Raw genomic sequence first — 23,959 nt, 5'->3', positions numbered from 1 at the left:
ACAATAATAAAAGTAATCCTTATTAAAAGCTAAGTAGATCTGATCCTGAAGAAGAAAGATGCAGCCAGGTAATGGTGGCTCTTACCTGTAATTCTAACTACTCAGGAGGCTGAAGATCAGATCGGAGCATCAAAGTACAAAACCGGGGTTAAGAATGTGGCTTAGTGGTAGAATGATTGCCTAGTATGCATGAAGCCCTGGGGCAGTTCCTCAGTACCACTTAAACAGAAAAGGCCAGAAGTAGTGCTGTGGTTCAAGGGGTAGGACACTAGCCTTGAGCAAAAGGAGCTCAGGGACAGTGCCCAGGCCCTGAGTTCAAGCCCCAGGACTGTCCAAAAAGGAGAAAAAAGTTCAATACCAGCCATATCATACAAATCCAAGAGATTCATATCTCTAGTTAATAGCAAAAAGCTAGAAGTTGAATTGTGGCTCAAGCAGTAAAGTCCCAGATTTGAGTGAAAAAGTCAAGCAAGAATTTAAAGTCCTGAGTTCAAGTCCCAGTACCAGCGCTCCCTCCACTAAAAAAATAAAAAAATTGCATAGATCTGCATGTTTAAAACCTACTTATTATCCCACTGGAAATAGCTTATTTATCAAAACAGACTTCAAATAAATGATGAAAAATAGAAAGGAAATTGCAGGACATCAATAAGCAGTTTGTAAAGAGATATCTCAAGAAGAAAAGCCTCAGTTACAAGGGAGACCTCTTTAGAAACGTAGCAGCCAACCCAAACCTTTGATCTTCTGCCAGCAGGGACAGAGAAAATTTGCCACATCTGAGTCTAACATGGCCATATCTCTCAGGGCTGTTATCACTGCAAGTGCTGGCAAATGTTCTTGACATAAAACAATAGGAATTCTGCTGTCATTTCTGCATTAGCGAGTTATAAAAAGCTCTGAAGAAACCCCAGTAGAAAGGTTTTCATCAAGTGCACAAGAGAAAATAATAAAAGACAAAAGGGGGCAGATATTTCACAGCAAAATTGTTGCACCATTGCACTGTACCTAGATTGTGATTGCTGACTTGAAAATACCAGTGATGATACTAATAATTTTCAAAACAAAGCAAAAACTATATCAAAGACTTAGCTAAAACTTTAGAGCCAAGTTCAAAGAAGTATGGAAGAAGGTGCTTTACCACCTTATAGTCATAGGAAGTAATTTTCACCTCTTCTCCCTTTGTCTGGTAGAATCTTATCACTTCCATACTTGGTTTAGTAAAATTGCTATCTCAAGACAACTTCCTTAGGTATTTATAACCTAAACTTCTCACACTAAAACATTGAATAGTAACAATTCTCTTTCAAAAAATGGGGGAAAAAGAATAACCAAACAAAAAAAAAGAATAACCAAACAATAGTAAAGATGATTCTCTGAGTTTTGTGTGTGTGTGTGTGTGTGTGTGTGTGTGTGTGTGTGTGTGTGTGTGTGTGAGTTGTGGCACTTAAATGCAGGGCGTGGGTGCTGTCCCTGAGCTCTTTTGCTCAAGGCAAGTGCTCTACCACTTTGAATCACAGCTCCACTTCTGGTTCTCTTGTGGTTAATTGGAGACAAGAATCTCACAACGTTCCTGCCCAAGCTGGTTTTCAACCATGATCCTCAGATCTCAGCCTCCTGAGTACCTAGAATTATAGGTATGAGCCACCAGCATTGGCTTTCTTAGCTTCTAAAAGGGAAGGAAGGAATTGAGTGATCTAATTGATGATAGCTCTTTTTTTAATCTTTTAATCTCTTTCTTCCGAAGTACCATCCTGGGTCTGCCACAATGATACTGAAGACCTTCTAAATCTGTCTTGGTTTTATGAAAAATTTGCTGTCCAGGAATATAGGTTTTGTGATATTTTTCAATGAAGTTTAGTCTTCACTTGTTAGAGAACACCAAAATTGTGTAATGCTTTTATTTGTTTAACTTAATGTCATGATGTAGAAGATTTGAATTAATACAAAACCATCTCAGAGAAGTAGTTAGTCACATTGGAAATGTTTCATGTCTTAACAAAACCACAGAAGCTGAGCTAAGTATATTATCATTGATGCATACAGTGGCATCTCTGAAATTATTTTATGAGCACTTGTAATAATTTTAAACATTTCCAATATTACCAATATTAGAATGTTTTTAAGGTTAAAATTCAGCTTAAGAAAAAATATGATCATGTTGGACATGGTGGTTATATCCCTTATAATACCAGCTCATGGAGACTGAGGTTAGGAGGATCATCAGTTTGAGACCTGGGTTACATAGCAAGGCCTTATTTCAAAACCATAAAAACAATTAAAACAGAGAGAACAATCTATGTGTTCACAAGGAACTGAAATTCTGTGCTGGGTGTCTTTGGCAGACATCGACGAGTGTACTGCGGGGACGCACAACTGTAGAGCCGACCAAGTTTGCATCAACTTAAGAGGCTCTTTCACATGTCAGTGCCCTACTGGGTATCAGAAGCGAGGAGAACAGTGTGTAGGTAAGTCTCAGCACTGCAAAGCAATGTCCTATCCTGAGTATCTTCAGACATTCAAAACAAAGCATTCATATACACAAAATGATAGCTAAAACTGCTTTCTCTTTCTCTTTTATTGAAATACTAATAATCTATTTTCCAACAACCAAGAAACCTTTAAAATTGAGCTAATCTTAAATTTAAAAGTTACAGATTAAACTGAAACAGAAATCTGGCATATGAAAATGGGATCAAAAGGCAATAGAAATAATTTTGTATGAGTGAGTGTAGCATTAACATACTTGCTGCTTGGACATAATTCACTGCCACAAAGCATAGATCATAAGGTAAATAGTGAGGTAGAATCATAGCCCCACCCCTAATTATTTTAAGGACTTGGTTAACTCTCTTAAATTCTCTCTGTCTTGTTGCCTTGCACATAGATCCTGTGGATAATACAAATACCAATCTCAGGAGTTCATATATGGCTATGCTTAGAATGCCTTCAGGCCCATAACAATGCATGCTTGACTTGAGGGCCCGAGAGTATCAGCTCCCTGAGGGCAGGAGCCAGGTTGGCTTGTGCCGCTCTTAACTCCCCCAGTCCCAGAAGAGTGCCCATAACCACATGGTATAGAAGAGTGCCCATAACCACATGAATAGAAGAAGGCATCATGAAGAGGCCAACTGGCAAATAATGAAGTAAAACAAAGCATTTCTGGCATAATCCTGTATGCCCAGCAGGCAGCTTACAGCTCTATAATTGACTCCCTCCATCCATTTATTTACATACCACCTCTTACCACAGACCAATGGAGAGCCATTACTTTCTCTTAAGAACAGAGGGAGAGAAGGTGGGGACTGGCAACCAGGATCAATTTTTGTATGAGAATGTGAACGGTTAACATTTGTATGTCGACACTGAGTTCCTTTTCAGCCCTGGACCAGTTCTGCCTGCCATAGCCTGTGCCTAAATGCTGGCATTGAAGCCCAATGCCCTTGAGGAAGGCCTAGTATTTGCAGACAGAAGCTGTGATTTAGGATACAAATGTGCAGAAACTCCATAGACCCACAGTGTTACCTACTCCAGTCCCAACTACTTCTAATTCTAGTTCCCTATATATAGCATCCTACTTCAATGCCTCTACACAAATTCTCAGCACAAGAACATTGCCTGTTAGCAAATCCCAACTCAGGGTTACCTCCTCTAGGAAATCTTCCAAATATAATTAGTTACTTCTTCCTCACCAAATTATAAACAGGTATTCTTTAAATTCCAATCTTTCAGACCAATATTTCTGTAAAGTATAATACAGATGTTGTGGCAATGTCAGATTCTACTTCTAAACACGTACTCTAAATTTCTGTACTTAGTTGTAGATTAGTCCCAATAGGCCACCACCAGCCAGCAGCAGTCAATAGGCTTCACTTTGGGTAGCACAGTTCTCCCCCTCTTTCTGTATCATTTTCTAATATGGACCTTACCATCTCATGAAGTAATTTATTTCATGCCTATCTTTCTCATGACCTATATCTATCATGCTAAACCTCCAGTGTCAAACACAGTGCTAACAAATAAGTTTGATGAGAATCTGCTGGTTGAGAAGATATGCATCATTTATTCACCATATATATATAAAGGACTGTGACCCATATGCTGGGCCATAGAATTGAACATATCGCACAAAACCATGGTTCCCTTGAGGCTATTATAAATGACAAATGGTCTATCCAATACTGCTATCTTCCTAAGACACTAGGTGGTATGAGAAAGTACTACACTAAAATTGCTCTTAATTAGTATTAATTTTCCATTCATTCAAATCATGTTTGTTGAACACCTACTATGCAGCTTTTATTCCAAAAATTAAGCATTAGGAAGTGAGCAGACAAAAATCTCTCTCCTACTATCTCTACAACTCAGGGAAAGGAGACAGTTCTTAATTTTACATGAATGATTATGGGGGAGACAAGCGAATAAGGGTATCACATGATGTCAAGGTTAACACAGAAATATGAAGCAGATTAAGAGAATGAATAGGGTAGAATAATCTATTGTAGATATGTGGGAGACATAGCCCCCCAGCAGGAGGTCTTAAAAAACAATCTTGAGTTTTTTATGTGTCAGTGATTCATGCCTAGCAATGCAGGGGACTAATATCTGAGGATCAAGGTTCAGAGCCAGCCCAGGCAGACAAATCCAAGCAATGGAACAAGGCACTGAGTTCAACCCCCCTCCCTCTCTCTCTCTCATACACACACACAATTATATACCCTTTGAATAAGGGTATATACCTTGAATAAGGGTATATACCTGCTCTGTTTCAGAAACTTTACCTACATCATGCAATTCTCTTGCATGATCACTTACAGAATAGACAAGTAGAAACTTGAGAAGACCAACCTTGTACTGGTCAGAACAGAGATTCAAACTTAGTTTACCCAGAGGCCACTTGATCACACTGCCTTTCTTTTTAAAAATTCCAACAGAACTCAGCATAGCTTTCCTTTAGTTTGTTTTACTATAAGGCAGGGTAACTATAAAGGTTTACATTGTTGCAGATGCATAATGATTGTTTTAGATTGCACATGCCATATTGGCGTAGTCACAATGTGCAGTCTGAATTAATGACACATTATTATGCTTCAACAATGATCCTAATCTGCAAGTTCTCAGCTGAGCATTTTATGGTTGGAAATATTTATCAGAGAAGGACACAGGGTGGAACACTTCATCAAAATGTCAAAAGGACATTCTCAATAGGTCACTTGTTTAGCATCCTTTCCTTCCATGGTGTTCTTTCATTTGACCCTCACAAAAACTTCCAAAGATACACATGGCAAGCCTTCCTATCACATTGTGCAGAACACCAAGAGAATGAGTATTTAAATGGCTTAGTCATAGTCACCAGCTGAGCACAACCCACTTCTCTTTTCAGTCTTGTATACATCATTCCTTTCTTCAGTTGCTCTTTTTAATTTTTCTCATTTTAAATAAGCCCTGGCCCCCAAACTGACATTCTTATGTATGTGAAATGGTCTTAACAAGATTCACCCTATCTATCCAGGTTTCTTTACCACTGAACAGGATGTGCAATCAGTCTCTATTCTTAACATCTTACTTACCTACACAATACTGACCAAAGTATTTCTGAAACACAAACACCCTAATTTTAGCAGGAAGGGAGAGAGGAATGGAATAACAGGGAGCAGAGGGAAGAGTGAAGAATAGAGATGGGAGGAAAAAAGGAAGAATTATTTTTTTTAAATGAGGTCTTCCCTAGATAATGCTTTCTAGATCACCTCTGATGAGAACTTGATAAGTCAATAATTGGTTCTCTGTGTGTGTTTGATCACATAGATATAGATGAATGCACAGTGCCTCCATATTGCCACCAAAGATGTATGAACACCCCAGGCTCATTTTATTGTCAGTGCAATCCTGGGTTTCAGTTGGCAGCAAACAACTATACCTGCGTAGGTAAGCCTTTTGTGATTGATTTCTGTCTGTAAGAAAAGAATGGGGGAATGGGCACTGGTGGCTCACACTTGAAATCCTAGCTACTCAGAAGGCTGGGATCTGAAGATTACAGTTTGAAGACAGCCTGGGAAGGAAAGCTCATGAGACTTACCTCCAATAAACTACCAAAAAGCCAGAAATGGAGTTGTGTGACTCAAGTAGTAGAGCACTAACCTGGAGCAAAAGAAGCTCAGAGAGCAACCGTGCCCTGACTTTACACCCCAGGACCAGCACCAAAAAAGGAAAGGAAGGAAGGAAGGAAGGAAGGAAGGAAGGAAGGAAGGAAGGAAGGAAGGAAGGAAGGAAGGAAGGTAAGGAGGAAGGGAGAGAGGGAAGGAGGGAGGGAGGGAGGAAATAGAGAAAGAAAGAAAGAAAGAAAGAAAGAAAGAAAGAAAGAAAGAAAGAAAGAAAGAAAGAAAGAAAGAAAGAAAGAAAGAAAGAAAGAGGGAGGGAGGGAGGGAGAAAGAGAGAGAGAGAATGGGGGTTGAATATGATCAAAGTATTTGACATGCATGTGTAAAAATAAAATAATAAAACCTATTAAAGGTGAGGAATAGGAAAAAATAATCAGAATAGAGAGGTAAATTTGATCAAATCATATTATATGCATGTATGGACATATCACAGTGAACCTCCTTGTACAATTACTATATGCTAATAAAAGAAAATGGGAGGGAGAAAAAGAGGCCTTCCAGGCATAGTAGAGCATGCTATAACACCAGCTCTTTAGGAGGCAGAGGCAGGAGGATTGATATAGTTCAAGGGAAGTTTAGGCAAAGGCAATAGTAACAGTAAGACTCTATTTCCAAAAAAAGAAAATCTAAAACAAAAAAGCTCAAGTGGCAGAGCACTTGCTGAGCATGAGGCCCTGAGATCAATTCACAGCAATTTTTTTTAATTGCATACTATGGTATTTCTAGTTTTCTGTTTCTGAGTGAACTGGTTTCATCATTCCATTAAGCAATCATAAAGCTGAAAAACAATAGCTAATCTGTTTCTCAAAACACATCAAGATGTGAATGGAAAACTTTTTGAACCCCAGTTTTAGTTTTACACTGTGAGTGTATCAAAAACAAATGCTTTTATGAGTGCAGATCAATGGATGGACATACATTCATCAGTTAGTCAACAGTGTATGATATACATGCTGAAGGTGCCAAAGGGGTTGCTGGACGTTAAAGTACATTAACTTTCCACTGAAAGTGCATCTGAGTTTTTACATGCTGCTTCTCCTCTTTCAGAATGCAGTGTCACAGCACACAATTATAAAATTTGCCTGACATGGAAAAAATCTAGTGCAGGGAAAAAAATGCTTTTTCACAATATTTTCAGTGCCTTAGAGCATTGCAAAACTCTCTATGGGTCTCAAAGGCATATGTTATAATTGTAATGGAATTTAACAGAAACCATTTAAAAAGTAATAAATAGCATAGATAAATCTTCACCACAGCATGCTGAGAGACTATATCACTATGAGTGTCTTATAACAATTATTTATAGACCTGGCATTTTGAAGCTAAACAACAAAAGAAAATAGATCCTGGAATGTGTATTTATTAGAAGCATTAAATTCTTTTGGGAAGACTTATCAAACATAAAACTAACTGTCATTCCTAGGGAAAAAATATTCTTGTATTTCTAAAACAAGGATATGACAGACCTTTAAAGTCGTTCCAACAAATATGAAACTGAATGGATGTTCTCCAATGAGCTTCTGCAAGGCAAAGAATTCAGCTGGGGAATTATTCACTTATCATCAGATGATATGGGTACAAAAAAAGGGAGGATAAGTTCAAAGATAGATATATATTTTTTTAAAACTTTCCTTGCAGATATCAATGAATGTGATGCCAGCAACCAATGTGCTCAGCAGTGCTACAACGTCCTTGGTTCATTCATCTGTCAGTGCAACCAAGGGTATGAGCTGAGCAGTGACAGGATCAACTGTGAAGGTAAAAGGCTTTCCAAATCATGTGCAAGAAGAGTCATCTTTGTCACTGGTTTTGCTTTATCTCGTGTGTATGATCAGAAATTCTATTCTGGAAATTCTATTCTAAAATAAAATTCATGTTCTTCAGGTATAACCTTGGCTTTTAAACATACTACTGAAAGCCATTAAAAAAAACAAGATTGAAATATTAGTGGCAGGCTGGATATAATCATTAGAAAGGAAGATCTTGTGGTTTGCATCTCAAGGTGTGGCATGGGCATCTCCTTGAAGCTCGTGATTCAGAAGTTGAGACCTCAACCCAGACTTCCCGAGTCAGAATCTGTATTTAACAAGAATGTCAGGTAGTTGGTATGCATACTTAGGTTTGAGAAGACCCGAGGACATGTCAAAACATTACAAAAAAAAAAAAGGGAAAGTATTTCTTATACTGCCTGCAATGCAGTTTAAGATGTCTTGTTCTGCCCTTCAAAGCAAGGTGTAGGAATACAGCTGTTCAGAAATACAAAGCATTTTTTTTTACCCTAAAGGCTGGATCCTGTCAAGATTTCACCTCTAGAAACCTGCACAGGGATGGTCTTGAAGTTCAAACCTTAGCAGCAGTCACCCAATTCCTGAGAAGGCAGACACAAATCTGCTTCCAGTTGGCTCTGCAGAGCCAAAGTGAAGAGCATCCACCATAAGCCAGTTCAGTCTCTGTACCCAGCTAGCATAATTAGCCCCAGGGTTGGCCACTCTGTTGGCAAAGATTCCATGAAGTTGATGTGAGAGAAACTATCTATGTTGTGAAGAGAGGAAAATGAGCTGATAGTATTAGATGTAGCCCTTGAGCTCCTGATTAAAAAAACCTTGTTTTTCTTCTGTTTTCCAGTCGGTAATTTTTTTACTCTCTTCAGCTCACTTAAAATATTTATTTCTAAAGTAGTAACATGCAAGTTTTTCAACATGGTGTCCTTGCTTTTGTCTAATGACACAGACATTGATGAATGCAGAACATCAAGCTACCTGTGTCAATATCAATGTGTCAATGAACCTGGAAAATTCTCATGTATGTGCCCCCAGGGATATCAAGTGGTGAGAAGTAGAACATGTCAGGGTAAGTTCATTGCTTTCATACACGTGAAGTGTTCTGTTTTAGCCAGGAAAAACATAGGAGAAGTAATAGGATTCTGCGCAGTCTTGAACAAATCATCAAACTTTTCTAAGCATCAGTTTTCTCTGTTTGGAAAAAGGGAAGTATGAAAAGTAACATGTATAAATAATTTATAATCTGCAAACCTTGAACAATTAGTGTTTTTATGAAATCTACTTAGCAATGTAAATGAGTAATACTAACTTTTCTCTAGAGGGTCCAATCAGAATTGGAAAGATTGCATAAAAGGACAGTAAAATCTTTTGTTTAAATAAAGGAAAACATCAAGGACAAAATGTCATTATTTGTATAATAAACATATTTATATACATGTTATATAAATGTTAATTATGGCAAAGCATTGCATTCCAATGGGTTTACATGTTAAACCTAATTCAGGAAAATGTTAGTGAGATATTTTAACCAATTTCTCTGGAGTTCTTAAAGCAATGGTCTATGTTTCTGATCATAAATGAATTTAATAATCAACAAGGAAACAAATTAGTGTACAATGGGATCTGAATTTTCTAGTCTGGATATACAAAATCATTTATATCTTATTAAAGTAGAAAATACACTGAAATCACATATGGGGGTTATAAGTATTGTGTTGAAAGTAAAATTGAAGGTTTTGATTTTCCTTCCTCCAAAAAGCTTGTCTTGGATATGAAATAACTGTTCTATTTTCCATAGGTTTGCAAAAATGAGTACTGTGTGTGCATGTGTGGGGGGGGGGAGGGAGAGAGAGGTGGAGGGAAGGAAGAAGCAAGGAAGCATGGGAGGGAAAAGAAAAGAGGAGATAAAATATACATGCAGACATATGTTCATCTAATATTTAATACTATTAATTTCTGAAAAACTTTTGAGAATGATCAAGCTGTTAATTATGCTAGGCTCTAAATTATTGTAAGTAATTATTTAGTAATAAAGTTTCAGCATTGTTTCCTTATGCCACTGTTGGACTACATATTATAAAAACCAGTCTCAGTTTTCCCTGTAGCTAAATACTTTATTTTTTAAAGGAGGGAGGGGAGGGAGAAAATATAAAAGGGGTCAGTTGCGACTTCTGAGGAATCTAGGTTTTCTGCCTTCAGTTGTAGTCAGTCCAAGAAAAGACTTCTTATAACTGACACTTGGAAAGTGTATAGCTTTTCCATTCTCTTCCTGGATAACAGATAAGTTTTGCTAATTAGAAGCTAAAATAATTTTTTCCCATCAAAGACAGAATTTTTTTCCTATTTATTTCCTTACAATGTTAAGATGCCTATCACTATGCAAACCTGAACTGGTCACTTACTTGTTTTTCCTTCATTTAAAATGGAGCTAGTATCTTTCTTGCTCATCTCTAAAATGTAAGGAGCAGCTTAATTACCTTATGTTTATCAAAGCTAAAAACTCCTGTGCATTAATACTAGGTGGTGATTAAGAGGTGATAGAAGCCCTTACTCCAAAAGAATGAATAATCTAATAGGATTTTTAATGCAAAGAATTTAATAATGCCAAGCAGAAAGTAATAAAGGCCCTAAAAGGTAAGACCATGTATGAGAGCATATTTCAGTGCCTGGTCTTTACATAGCCTATAACAATGACTCAGTAAATTACTTGTGGAACGGGAAAATTAATGAATTTGAACTGGATAAATATAAAATGGAAAAGAAGACATACTTGGGTAGAGAAGTAGATATTAATTGTTACTGTTGTTATAAAAGTATGACTTGCAGTGGCTCATACCTGTAATCCTAGATCTACTCAAGAAACTGAGATCTGAAGATCTCAGTTCAAAGTCAGCCTGGGCAGGAAAGTTTGTGTGACTCTTATCTCCAAATAAACACCAAAAAGCTGAAAGCAGAGCTGTGATAGAGTGATAGCCTTTGAGTGAAAAAGCTCAGGTCCTGGCCTGAGTTCAATTGCCTGGCAGCAACTATATAAAAGAAGTAATTGCACCCAGGCCCTGAGCTCCAGTACTGGCACACACAAAAAAGTATGACTTGCTAGTAAACTGTCTTTCCAAATGTCATCTAGTATTTCCTAATAGCCAAATCTAAAATCAGTCCTTATCCACCCAGGCCTACCTACAGCCCTCCTTCCCAGAGCATTCCCCTTCTGCTTCTTAGGTACTGCCTTTTCCTGGTGTACCTCTTACTATCAACAACCCCTTCTTCCACAGAGTCCTTAAATGCTCTACTTTATACCTCCTGTTCCACTGTGCTTCCTCTGAATCTGGCAGTCTTCTCGCAGAGTATCAACTGTCCTTGCATGCTGCTTACTAAAACATTTCTAGCCTTTTTCTTTCAGCTGTCCTTTCTGTGGGTTTCGCTAGCTGCTTTCTTATCCTGGAAGGCTTCCCCACCTTACGCATGAAAATTACATCTAGCCATCACCCTTCAAGGCAAGTTGATAAGCCTACTCCATCACTGGATTTTCCTAATCTTCAAAGCAGAATTAACCAATTCTTCAAATTCTCTAATGCATTTACCTACCTGTTTTTAAATTCAGCTTTATTTTATAAGTAAATGCTGCCACATCTATTTTTGCAACTAAATTAGCATCTCCCTGGTGCCAAGAACTGTTGGTTTTTTTTGTTTGTTTATGTTTCACTTTTCTGTAAGACCTACTGTTTCACATTTGGCTTTGAATACAACAGGTGAACAATTGGGATTTCTTTTATTTTATTTTATTGTAAAGGTGATGAACAGAGGGGTTACAGTTACATAAGGTAATGAGTACATTTCTTTTCTAACAGTGTTTCCCCCTCCCTTGTTTTCTCCTGCTTTCCCTTTACCCCATTACACTCCCCCCCACAAGTTGTAAAGTTCATTTCCAACATAGTGTCTAGTGAGTATTGTTGTTGCATTGGTTCACCTTTTTTTATTTCTTTTTTTTTATTATGAAAATACCGTACAGAGGAGTTACAATTACATGGGCAAGATAATGAGTACATTTCTTACCAAGCATTGTTGCCTCCTCCTTTGTTTCCCCTTCCTATCCCTTCCCATCTCCCCCCCTTCCCATCTCCCCCTCCGCCCCCCATATCCTTCCCCTCTTCCTCCTTCCCCCCCAAAAGTTGTAAAGTTCGTTTTTCGACATAACGACTTGTACATCTCATTGTTGCAACGGGTTCACCTGTATCCCTATTTAAACGATTTGTTTTTGCCCTTCCCCTGCACAAATTATACCAACATCAAATACAGTGAAAGCAGGGGTTATACCATGGGGGAGGGACATACAAAGCAACAAAGAAATAATCTTATAAATATGTTAGAAACAATCGCATGAAAGAAAAAACATTTGAATACTTCTCTTGGGATTCCTTTCACCTAACATCAACTTATCTGACTTTTTCTGCTTGTCTCAGACATATACACTAGTTACTGCAAATAAGGGAAACCATGGGACCTAGGTTTCTTTGGGCCTGGCTTACTTCACTTAATATAATTTTTCCAAGTCTTCCCATTTCCTAACAAATGGGCCAATGTCATTCTTTCTGATGGAGGCATAGAATTCCATTGTGTATATATACCACATTTTCTTGATCCATTCATCTACTGAGAGGCATCTGGGTTGGTTCCATATCTTAGCTATGGTAAATAATGCTGCAATAAACATAGTTGTGCTGGTAGCTTTAGTATGGTCTTGTTGTGAACATTTGGGTAAATGCCCAAAAGTGGGATTGCTGGGTCATAGGGGAGCTCTATGTGGAAACTTTTGGTTCACCTTTTGTCCCACCATTTCTGTGATTCCATTTTCCTTCCCCAAATCAGATAAACTTATATACAAGGCAAAGGGTTCCAAAAATCAGAAATAGTGACCACAGAGAATAAACCAGGGCGGGTGGGGAACGAAAGACAAAAGAAATAACTGCAAACAGTACACTATATTTCTTAAAAAGAAATAAACAATTGATTCTTGATAATATATTATGACTTGACACATTAATCTGACCAAGATGCCTCAGCTACATCTGTCCTGATGTCATAAAGTAACTTCAGATCCCACCCAGTTGAGCATACCTCCTTACTACAAACAAGAACCTGCCACTCAAATTTTTCATATATCCATTGTTTTTTGTTGTTGTTGTTTTTGTTTTTTGGGTTTTTTTGGGGGGGTTCCGGTCGTGGGGCCTGAACTCTGGGCCTGGGCACTGTCCCTCAGCTCTTCAGCTCAAGTCTAGCGCTCTACCACTTGAGCCATAGCACCACTTCCGGCTTTTTTCTTTTTGCTTATGTGTGCTGAGGAATCGAACCCAGGGCCTCAGGCATTCAAGGCAAGCGTTCTACCACCGAGCCACCTTCCCAGCCCGATCCATTGTTTTTTTTAACCCTTTGTCTCTACAGATATAAATGAGTGTGAGACTACCAATGAATGCCGAGAGGATGAAATGTGCTGGAATTATCATGGTGGCTTCCGTTGTTACCCACGAAACCCTTGTCAAGATCCCTATGTTCTAACATCAGAGAAGTAAGAATCATTAGAAATTTTGAAAGTAGGAATTTTCTGGTTTTCCCAAGCCAAACCAGTGAATACTTTTTGTTTGTCTCTGCAGCCGATGTGTTTGCCCAGTCTCAAACGCTATGTGCCGAGAGCTGCCCCAGTCCATAGTCTACAAGTACATGAGCATCCGATCTGATAGGTCTGTGCCATCAGATATCTTCCAGATACAGGCCACAACCATCTATGCCAACACCATCAATTCTTTTCGGATTAAATCTGGAAATGAAAATGGGGAGTTCTACCTACGAGTAAGTATCTTGGAGGAGGCATTAGGTGTTGAGAAAAAGGTAGCAGTTTGTTGTCATATAGTATACCCATGGGAGGGAAGCTAGTATTTAAAGAGCTTTATGTTGTAAGCATTATCTCATTTAATACTCCAGGTATTAATATTGATCACCTTTCACAGAAAAGAAAAGTGAGACTCAAAGAGACTAAATGCTTCCCTAAAGACACACTTATTCCAAGCTGCACACTCTAATAGGGTTGTGTGTGACTGCCAACATACACACACACACTCACACACACACACACACACACACACACACACACAAAACCCAAGTAAGTATCACAAATCAATAACATTTAATTTAATAACATTTGCTTAAGTTTCTGGAGAGTTTTTCAAAAATCATGAATTCTTTGTTGCTATATTTGCAGGAAAGTTTAGATTTGCACACATATTAGACCCTGCAATCTCTGAGATGTGACCCACTGCCCTGCACAGAGCACTATGTCAGTAGTTGCACCCTTTGTGCAAACTTCAGACAGACATTGTGAGCTCTCTCAGGTCTTTTCTTTGCCTTCAACTGGCCATGTGAAATCTCATTTCTGAATTCTGTCATTTCTTTTTTACAATGTCTCCTGGATTATCTTTGCTCCCACTGCCTGGCCTTGAAGTTGTTCCCATTACCTCCCCAATTCCTCCAGAGTTTTACAAATTAATCTTCCTAACTCCAATGTTTCAGCCTTTCAGTTTTCTGCGCAAAAATCTCAGCAAGTTCATTTTAGGTTAAAATTCTGACACGTTTTAAATATAGCTCACCGCTTCATATGAACGTGATGGCAGGATTACGGAAACTGTTTCATGCTAAAGATGTTAGTCATCCAGTTACAATTTTCTCAAAACTCCTTTGGGCATTCTTCATTTTCAATCAAATTCTCAAGTAAATATTTCATTTTGAGAATATGAAAGTACATTGGGACATTCATTCTTGTGATAAGGTTTACACATTTTTTATGCTTACACATTTTTCTTGTTCTTTGATATATTTTCTTCCCTTCCAACTCAAGAGTAACATGATTCCATTTCTTTGTCAGTAAGTTAGAAATTTTTTTGTTAATTTCTCATGACCAACTTCTGAAGAGAAAAACTTAACTGCAAGTATAATCTATTGAATGAAAAATATAAACTACTCTAAGACTTGATGTTTTAAACTTGAGGTATTTTAGATATTTGAAGAAATCTCCTCTAAATGAGATTTACATAGCTCAACTAAATAATTCCAATCCAGACATTATTGGTAAATTCATGGTAATAAAATAGATTTATCTTAACAATCATCTTCAGAAATAACTTTCTATTTTGAACTGTTAGCCATGACTTAAGAAAATAAAATTTCCTGACAGAATCATTGAGCAGCAGAATCAATAAACAACCCAAACATGGCTCTGTTGGAACCCCAGCATGTTCTTCCTCTGCAGCAAACACAGCACTTGGAAGGTTACTTTGTATTCACATCTGCATTTATTGGTCTATTGTTTTCCATTATAAATACTAATTGTTAAGTTTTTAAAAAGAGGTAGCCAAGTGAAAACAGCATCACGCACGTGGTATTCAGGTAAGGGCTAGGTTTATTCATCATTCAGGCTGGCACCAGGTCATGTTGGCCCTCCACATGGAGGGGAAAGGCCTGGGAAAGACCTGGGAAAAAGAGCTGGGAAAGAGTTGGGAAAGAGAGAGCTGGGAAAAGAGCTAAGAGAGCTGGGAAAGAGCTGAGAAGAGAGAGAGCTAGGAAAGAGGGCATGTGGGCCTGGGCTAGGCCTTATCTAGGGTATGGGTGGAGAAAGGTGTGGCCATATCAAATTCAGATGTGACCTCAGGGGATGCAGATCTGACCTCTTCCAGGTTTGTCAGTTGCCTAGGTAATGCAGGTACTGGGTAGAGACTTTGCTGCGAGGAGGGTGGAGTCTGCTTGCCATCCAGGAGCCGACCTTACACTATCACATTTTTCTCCAGTAAAATCCTTTTTTCATGAATTATATAAGGCATTGTCAATTTTAATAATTCTAGCATTAAAAAACTTTAAATTATTTGAAGGTTAAAAACTACTCACAATAATAAAATTCTATTTCAAGACTACTTATCAAATAATTGAAAAAAATCTTATCACATTTCCACATTGAAATTCTACTTATATTGTACAAATTTAGGCACAAAAATTGGCTAACAGTTAGGTATCTGTGGGTCATTACTATATTCCTGGCTACTCCAGAGCTTGAGATCTGAGGATCGCAGTTCTAAGCCAACCAAGAGACAAAACCAATAGACGCTTATCTGTACTGAACCAGCAGCCAGAACTGAATGCAGAGCTTAAGAGAGAGAGTACTAGCCATGAGTAAAAGAAGCCAATGAGAGCAAGAGGCCCTGAGTTTTCAAGCTCTAATACCAGCGTGCACGCGCACGCGCGCACACACACACACACACACACAAAGAAATAATAATCTATCAGCAGACCTTAGTTAAGCACCTACTATATTCCCAGCTCCATACTAGCAGCTATTAGAAATTAAGACATTCAATGTACTGATTTCACCAAATTTCAGTATTACTGTGAAGCAAAAGTTAACATCAATGAATAAAGAAGGGGCCAAGTATGTTTCATTTATGGTCTCAAGATATCAAAAAATTAACAGAAAAGAAGTTACTTGGTAGTCATGAGAGCTGATGTAACCATTAAAGGATATTTGGGATATGGAATCCTCCTTATATTTCTTTTAGGAGGATACTGAGATCTTTCCTAAAAGGAGAACATATTATAAAGGAGTCATACATGAAATTGAGTTAGGGTCTCATCTGTCCCCAGTACATGGGTTTCTTTACTGAGCCATGGTTTTACACAAAGCCCTATCATCACCTTGCATATTACTCACTTAATTGTGTCACTGTAATGGTAACCAAACAAACCCATGTGTTCACTTTTCTATTCTTGGCACATATAATAGTGCCTAGCATATAGCAAATGCTCAAAAATACTTTACATATTTACTTGGATTACTAGGAATGGAACTCAAGGCTTGATGCTACACACAGGCACTCTACCACTCGAGTCATGTCTCCAGCCCCCAAAAATGTTTGTGCCATTCCTTGGGCTTGAACTCAGGACCTGGCACTGACCCTGAAGTTTTTTGCTCAAGGCTAGCACTCTACCACTTGAGCCACAGTTCTTTTTGACTTTTTAGTGATTAATGCAGACAGTCTCATGGATTTTCCTACCTAGTATGGCTTCAAACTTTGATCCCTCAGATCTCAGCCTCTTGAGTAGCTAGGATTACAGGTGTGTGTCACCAGCACCTCACATATTCTTTAAATAATCCAATCAGTACCTTCAAAGTATTACTATTACTTACAATTATTACTTACAAGAGGAAACTACCAAAGGAAGATTCTGGATGCATAACAATGAATACAACCAAGCCATTTCCTGCACTACTGAAGCTTATGGTAAAATGAACAAGTGCTTAGAAGAGTTGTTAACAAATGTGTAATAAATAAGTAGATCTAACTAAGATAGTAGTCGTCTTGGAGCCACTGAAGAAGTACCTTTAAGCTCCAGGATAAATTAGAGAATAACAAACGAAAGGACTATAAAGAAGTCCAGTTTTTCTAGAACTCATGTGATAGAGGCAGAATAGCCTGAGAAGAGCCTTTAGAGATGAATAGGGTTTAGATGACACAGCGCCTCATAGAATATCTAAAGGCTTTCAAGTAAAAAATTATTTGGATTTTCATGTTAAAATAATAGCTGCCCAAAGTGTATATACAGGATTGGAGTAGAGAAGGAACAGAAATGGAGAAAATAGTCATCTATGATTAAAACGCACAGACACACACATACATGAAAATATAGAAAGAACTACATTATCTAATAACCCACTTGCTATTGGAAAATTAGAGGAGAAAGATAACTCTCTTCTTTTTCCTGTCTTTCAGACTATTTCAATGTTCCTCAAGCATCTGAAAGCCTCATGAAAGTGTTACCCTCTATTTTACATCCTTATCCTTATATTCCGTGTATTCCTATATTTCATTTGCCACACTCTATTGAAATTAACTATTTAACTATCTCTTCATCCATTAGGATGTAAACAGATGTACAATGTTAACATGAAAAATGACAACTTTGTTTGCCAGTTTAAAGAGGATCAGATTCCCATCTGATCACTATTCTCTAAAAAGGCTGAAGTAGTCAACATAAGGTAGAGAAACGTTAACAAATCAAAAGCAATTTGAAATGTTAAACACTAACATGTGTTAATGGGAAGTGTGGGGTTTTTTAAAAAAAATAAAAAAAGACAGAAAACCATTTTGAAGAGCCAAGTTCTTATAACTTGAGCTAATGACATAGGTGGACACAAAGGTTAATGATAAAAAAGGATTCAAACCAAGTACACTAAGGAGAAGCTGTTTTATCCCACTACTGCTCTAATTCTCACAGTACGTACAATAACAAATAACAGAAACACTAATCCAAGAAGAATTATTCTCTCAGTCTTTCTTCTTTCTTTCATTATAGCAAACAAGTCCTGTGAGTGCCATGCTTGTGCTCGTGAAGTCGCTGTCAGGACCGAGGGAGTATATCGTGAACCTGGAGATGTTGACAGTCAGCAGCATAGGGACATTCCGCACAAGCTCAGTGTTAAGACTGACAATAATAGTTGGACCGTTTGCATTTTAGCCTTTCCTAAGAATCCACCACAGGCATTTACGTAAGCCAAAGAGTATCATTACCTTAAAGCATTGTTTTATTTATAGATATATCTAGTATATCTATATCTCTATTCTGTACACTCACTTATAATTCAAACAATTACACCATGGTATAAAGTGGGCGTTTAATCTGTAAAGATTCAAAGTTTATCTTTATGACTATGTGTAAATTAGACATTAATCCACTAACCTGGTCTTCTTCAAGAGGTCTAAGCATAGGTTATTTTCCTGTAAAAAATGATACCACGCAATGATGGTCTTTGGTGCCTAGGAGAGCTCCACTAACCATCTCAGAGGAAGCAGTTGTCATAACATTGAATAGCAAGCAAGGCAAGAATGAGTTTTTGAACCACTTTGTAACAAAATGGAAAATAAGTCAATAAAATATATTTCTTTAGAAAAATGGGGATCTACTATATTTGTGTTTTTATTTGCATGATCAGTTTAAAAGTGGTTATGACACAGTAATAACACTATTGCACTATATGTTGGTTTCTTTAGGCTATTTTAAATTTTATCAAAAATCTTACCAGTAGAAAAAATAAGCAAAAATTTGCCCCCCATTCCCAAAATAAATCATATAACCCCTAAAAAATATTCCATTGGGGGAATAGCACATGAGAAAACAAGTAAAAAAAACTTATAAACAATTTTTGAGTTAGCTTGATGCAGCAAGTTCAGCAAATATACATTCATGAACTTTGGGACTGTTACAAAATGAAGACTAAAGAAAAAGTATTTTACTGGAGAAGTTTTAATTTCTAAATAAGAGTCAAATCATAACACTTCTCAAGCTTAAGAGTAAATTTTTCATCTTTATATTGGTTGCTCACAGAGGAAGGAAACAGAGAGGGTTCTTCTTCCTGGCATTCAGGGTGACCATGAACTTAAGCCACATCGTTCCTCCCAAGCCTATGAATAAAGTTTATGCCTTCTTCATTGTTTAAAATGTAACTGCTTCACTTTAATGTGTCATATTTTTTAATAAAAATAAATATTCATTTAGAAGATCACTCAATCTTTGGAGGCTTTTTTTTAATGTAGCAAATAACAGCCAATATAATTTTTATGTCTTGGGAAAAAGCGTGTGTGTGTGTGTGTGTGTGTGTGTGTGTGTGTGTGTGTGTGTGTGTGTGTGTGTGTGTGTGTGTATGTGTGTAACTAGCGATGAAGACACAGAAAGGCTGTTAAAATTATTCAGGTTATGCCACTAAAACTATGTACAGCCAATTACTTTTCTACATCAAATTTCAAAATACAATTGAATAACCTCTGTCACCAGGTAACCTCACTGTTAAAGCTTCTCGGAGAGTTTACTAAATGTGCAAGAATTGTCAGAAAGCTCACCAAGAGACAGACTTTAAACAAAAAGTCCTTGTGTGTAGGAGGGATGGGCTTTGCAAGGCTACAGAGGCACAGAAATAGTAAAGAGAGAATAGGTCAGAACAAATTAGCCCCCAGTGCAGCAGGACCACTCTTGCCTGTGTACAGAGTTACCTACAGTACACATAAATTAGGGCTTGATTGAAGCCTCTCCATGTTTAATCAGTCTAGTGATTTTTCTACATTTGGATATCACTCTCAAATGAGAGCTGAGAATGGTAACATTTAAAAAAAATAGACTAAGAATTTCTTAGAAGGTATTTTACTCTTAAGTCTCCAGGGAACTATATAAGTAACTAAAATCTTTTAAATATTTATGCATAAACCTGGCCCTCCACCCCATCTCCAACACTGAATATATAATATGAGCCTACAAAAACCATTGACTCCCAAAATGATGGTTTTCATTTATCCCAAAGCCTGTTCCTAATCACAAGTCACATAAAGAGTTCTGAGATGCTGACACCCACTTATGCAATTTCTTTTGTTTATTTATTCACTTATCTATTTATTTTATTTTGTATTTTGGGGTTTGTTTTGTTTTGTTGTTTTTTTGTCGGTCATAGGGCTTGAACTCAGCCTGGGCACTCTCCCTTAGCATTTTTCAAGGTTAGCACTCTACCACTTTGAGCCTCAGCGCCAGACTTTATTAACCAGAATTGGCTTCAAAACATAATCTTCACATCTCAGCCTCCTGAGTAGCTAGGATTACAGGCATGAGCCACCAGTTCCTGGCTCCTTTTTTTAAAAAATATGTTTTTATTGTAAAAATACTGTGCAGAGGGTTTACAGTTACATGAGCAAGGTAATGAGTACATTTCCTATCAAGCATTGTTACCTCCTCCTTTGTTTTTCCCCTACCATCCCTTCCCTTCCCACCTCCACAACTACACTCCCTCCTCCTCCCCCCACCACCTAAATTGTAAAATTCGTTTTTCAACATAGTGTCTTGTACATCTCATTGTTGCAATGGGTCAACCTGTATCCCTATTTAAGCATTTTGTTTTTTCCCTTCCCCTCCCCAAATTAGAGAAGTGTATATACAAGATCCCATATGCAATAAGGTTTCCCTTATTTGCAATAACTAGTATATGTCTGGGACAAACAGAAAAGATCAAAAGCTATGTACATATGACCAGATAAGATGGTGTTAAGCAAAATGAACCCCAAGATAGGGACACAAGTGTTTTTTTTCTTGCTTGCTATTGTTTTTACAATGTACCATGTGATTTTTTTTTGTTTCTTTATATGTTCCTCTCCCACGGTATAACCTCTGTTTTCACTGTATTTGATGTAGGTGTCCTGGCTCCTTTTTTATTTCTAACTCTGGTAAATACATGTCACATGAAATTCACCATTTTAGTGCATATGGTTTTAAGTGTTTCACTGGCACATAGCAGCCCAGAATGTGGTAGGAGTATTGACACTACTTTGCTTCATAGCATTTTCTGTACTGGAAAATAAGGTCAAATCCCTTAGCAGTAACTCCTCCCTTTCCTTTGTCACAAACCCCAGTGGAGCTGTCACTAATTTATATTCTGTCTCTACAAATCTGTCTGTTCTGGACATTTCATATAAACAGGATCATACAGGATATGGTCTTTTGTGTCTGGCTTCTTTTACTCAGCATAATCTTTCCAAAGTTCAACAAGATTGTAGGATGTTTTAGTACTTCACTCATTTCTGTGCCTGAATAATACTTTATTCATCAGTCGATGGACATCAGTTGATAGACAGCTTCCACCTATAACTTCTTTTTATCTTGGTTGTCAAAAAGAAACTGATTCCATCTACTATCCATCCACTAATTTCACAGCTTAACTGATCTATTAAATAGCAAGTATACAAACATAGAAACAAAATTAATTCATAGGAACAAAACATTATAGCTTTGAGAAGCTGTCACATGAGAACTTTAACAGGTACAACCATCCTCACTACACACAAAAATTTCATGCTTAATTAAAAGCTTAATGTACTTTGGAATGGAAGCTAAAGACACCATCCAAAATCATATCCAAGCATTAAGAGAAAGCCCTACTTTGTTTCATGACTCCATCTTTCTGTGCCCCTTGAAAGTCATTGACCTCAACCAGTTCCCATAGTCAGGAATTATAGAAATGATTCATTCTCACTCATCATTATCCTTTTTATCTTAACAAAATTTACTGAGACATTTCTATGGTGATTCTTTCCACCTCTTAACAGTGATGTAGTATAAAAGAACCAGGAATCTAGTGTCCATTCTAATGTTTACCAGCGGAGAGATTTTGAACAAGTCATTTCAAATCTCAGTGTCATAGGTATAAAATGAGGATATTTAAGTAAGGTGTTTTTATAGCTTTAGTTCCTGCATTAGGAGTGCATCAAGAGAAGACGCATCTTTCACACAATGAGTACTCTTCAAATGTAGTAGCTGTTAGGAAGCACTGAACATTGGAGGAAGAAAAAATTAACAGCTCCCACTCAAAGGCAGATTTTTCACAACGTGGGCTCATAACATGAGAATAAAAGCAATAATCCAAATCCACTGTAAATTTTTAAATTTTCAACATAAAATATTTCTTTTATTGTTCACTTCATTAAATTATATATTTCTCCTTTTTTCCACTGATACTAATTGAAATATGGTTCATCATGTTAAACTAAAAGTCATTCTCCCTGTTTTACCAAGTAGAAAAAAATGCCAGTCATGGCTTCCCACCGTTTGTTTCCTCAAGGAGTCTTGGTAACAAGGACTGATCAAGTTATTAGCACCTCTTCCCCATCTCAATGCTTGTAGTCTGAGCTCAGACTTCCATGCTCTCTAATTGGATGGAGTAAACTGACAATGGTTAGGAAAGGCTTGTTGCTGCTTAATTCCTCCCAAAACAAGATAACTTCCCTCAACTGTCAGATTTTGTCCCTTAAACAGTTTCTTTCATAACCTGTAATCTCCACTCCCTCTGAATATAAAAGTCTCTCCTATTATACAACTTTATTTTTTAATGATAATAATGGGATTCTAGAACTTAGATATCATCTTGTCAAGCCTTCTTGCTTTGAAGACTTGCTCATGTCACAGGATGTTGAGCCCGACTAGTATGCCTAAAGTGCAAGTCACAAGATTTACATGAGATTTATGTTAGAGATTTTTTTCGTTGACCATATTCTAAATTTCAACACCATCAAGCAACACTTTTCCTTCCAAACTTCTACTCTACATCATGAGCTAGCCTTGCAAGGCCCATGATAGGAAGTCACTGTACTTTGAATGGAACTAAAACAACATAGATACCAACCTGATATTGATTTACTGTTTCAATCTAAAGCTCATTATTTCTCTTTAACTCCAGAGAGACAGAAGTGTTTTATACATTATATTCCTAAGCCCTACCAATGAAATACAAGAACCAATAATACAGATCTTACTAAACTTGTCATGACAGCAATTATCAAAAGGAAAAAATAAAAACCTATTACTAAAGGTTTCTGCATGGAGAATTTTGAGAGAGAAAGAGAAAGAGAGGTCTAATGCTGAATGAAACATTTAGATCCTGTCATAAGAATCACTGGAAGGTATGAAGTTTATGTAAAGAACACTGTCATTCGTGGACATGGGTAATATTCCTCGAGTTTTTTTTAACTCAAGAAGAAAATGTATACAATAAACATTTTTACCTTTTTTTCTTGTGTTAGAGGCCTGAAGTAAAATATATTATTTAATTAATAACTCAGTCAACATTTGAGTCTTTAAATCTTTTGCAGCATGTTTAAATAAGTCAAAACTAAAAAGCTATTTTTTAAACACATAGATATAGGAGACTAGAAAACAGCTAAAAACAGACTCTACAAATAATAAATGCAATCATTTCCACCACCAAATCATGGAATAAAGAGATTGTTCAATATCAAAAGACCACCTGAACATAGCCCAGTGGGATTATTATTTTGAGAGAAGCTTCACAAATAAAAGCTTATTGTCAAACTTTGTTTCCATGACTTCAAACAGTTGCTTATATTTTGAATAGCTATATGTGCTCCTAACTTTCTAACTCTCCCTTTAAAATATAGACCA

At 37.2% G+C, this 23,959-nt stretch overlaps 1 protein-coding gene across 3 annotated transcripts in view; it reads left to right on the top strand.

Annotated features, from left to right (window-relative positions):
* The window catches only part of Efemp1 (EGF containing fibulin extracellular matrix protein 1), a 60,407-nt gene extending 40,870 nt beyond the window's left edge, over positions 1-19,537 (top strand). For 2 of the 3 annotated variants that reach the window (XM_070025667.1, XM_070025666.1), the window contains exons 5-11: positions 2,343-2,465; positions 5,803-5,922; positions 7,794-7,913; positions 8,886-9,005; positions 13,376-13,499; positions 13,585-13,780; positions 18,326-19,537. In XM_070025667.1, coding sequence (XP_069881768.1) covers positions 2,343-2,465; positions 5,803-5,922; positions 7,794-7,913; positions 8,886-9,005; positions 13,376-13,499; positions 13,585-13,780; positions 18,326-18,487 — 965 coding nt within the window. In that variant the 3' untranslated portion in view covers positions 18,488-19,537. The remainder of the gene's footprint in view (positions 1-2,342; positions 2,466-5,802; positions 5,923-7,793; positions 7,914-8,885; positions 9,006-13,375; positions 13,500-13,584; positions 13,781-18,325) is intronic. The other variant, XM_070025668.1, reaches the window with a different exon arrangement.
* Positions 19,538-23,959: the final 4,422 nt, after the last annotated feature.

Source organism: Dipodomys merriami, unplaced genomic scaffold, assembly GCF_024711535.1.
Source record: "Dipodomys merriami isolate MVZ:Mamm:240054 unplaced genomic scaffold, mDipMer1.0.p SCAF_17, whole genome shotgun sequence".
NCBI classification, from domain to species: Eukaryota; Metazoa; Chordata; class Mammalia; order Rodentia; family Heteromyidae; genus Dipodomys; species Dipodomys merriami.
The sequence above is the reverse complement of the archived record's forward strand: the minus strand, read 5'-3'. Positions and strand labels throughout refer to the sequence as shown.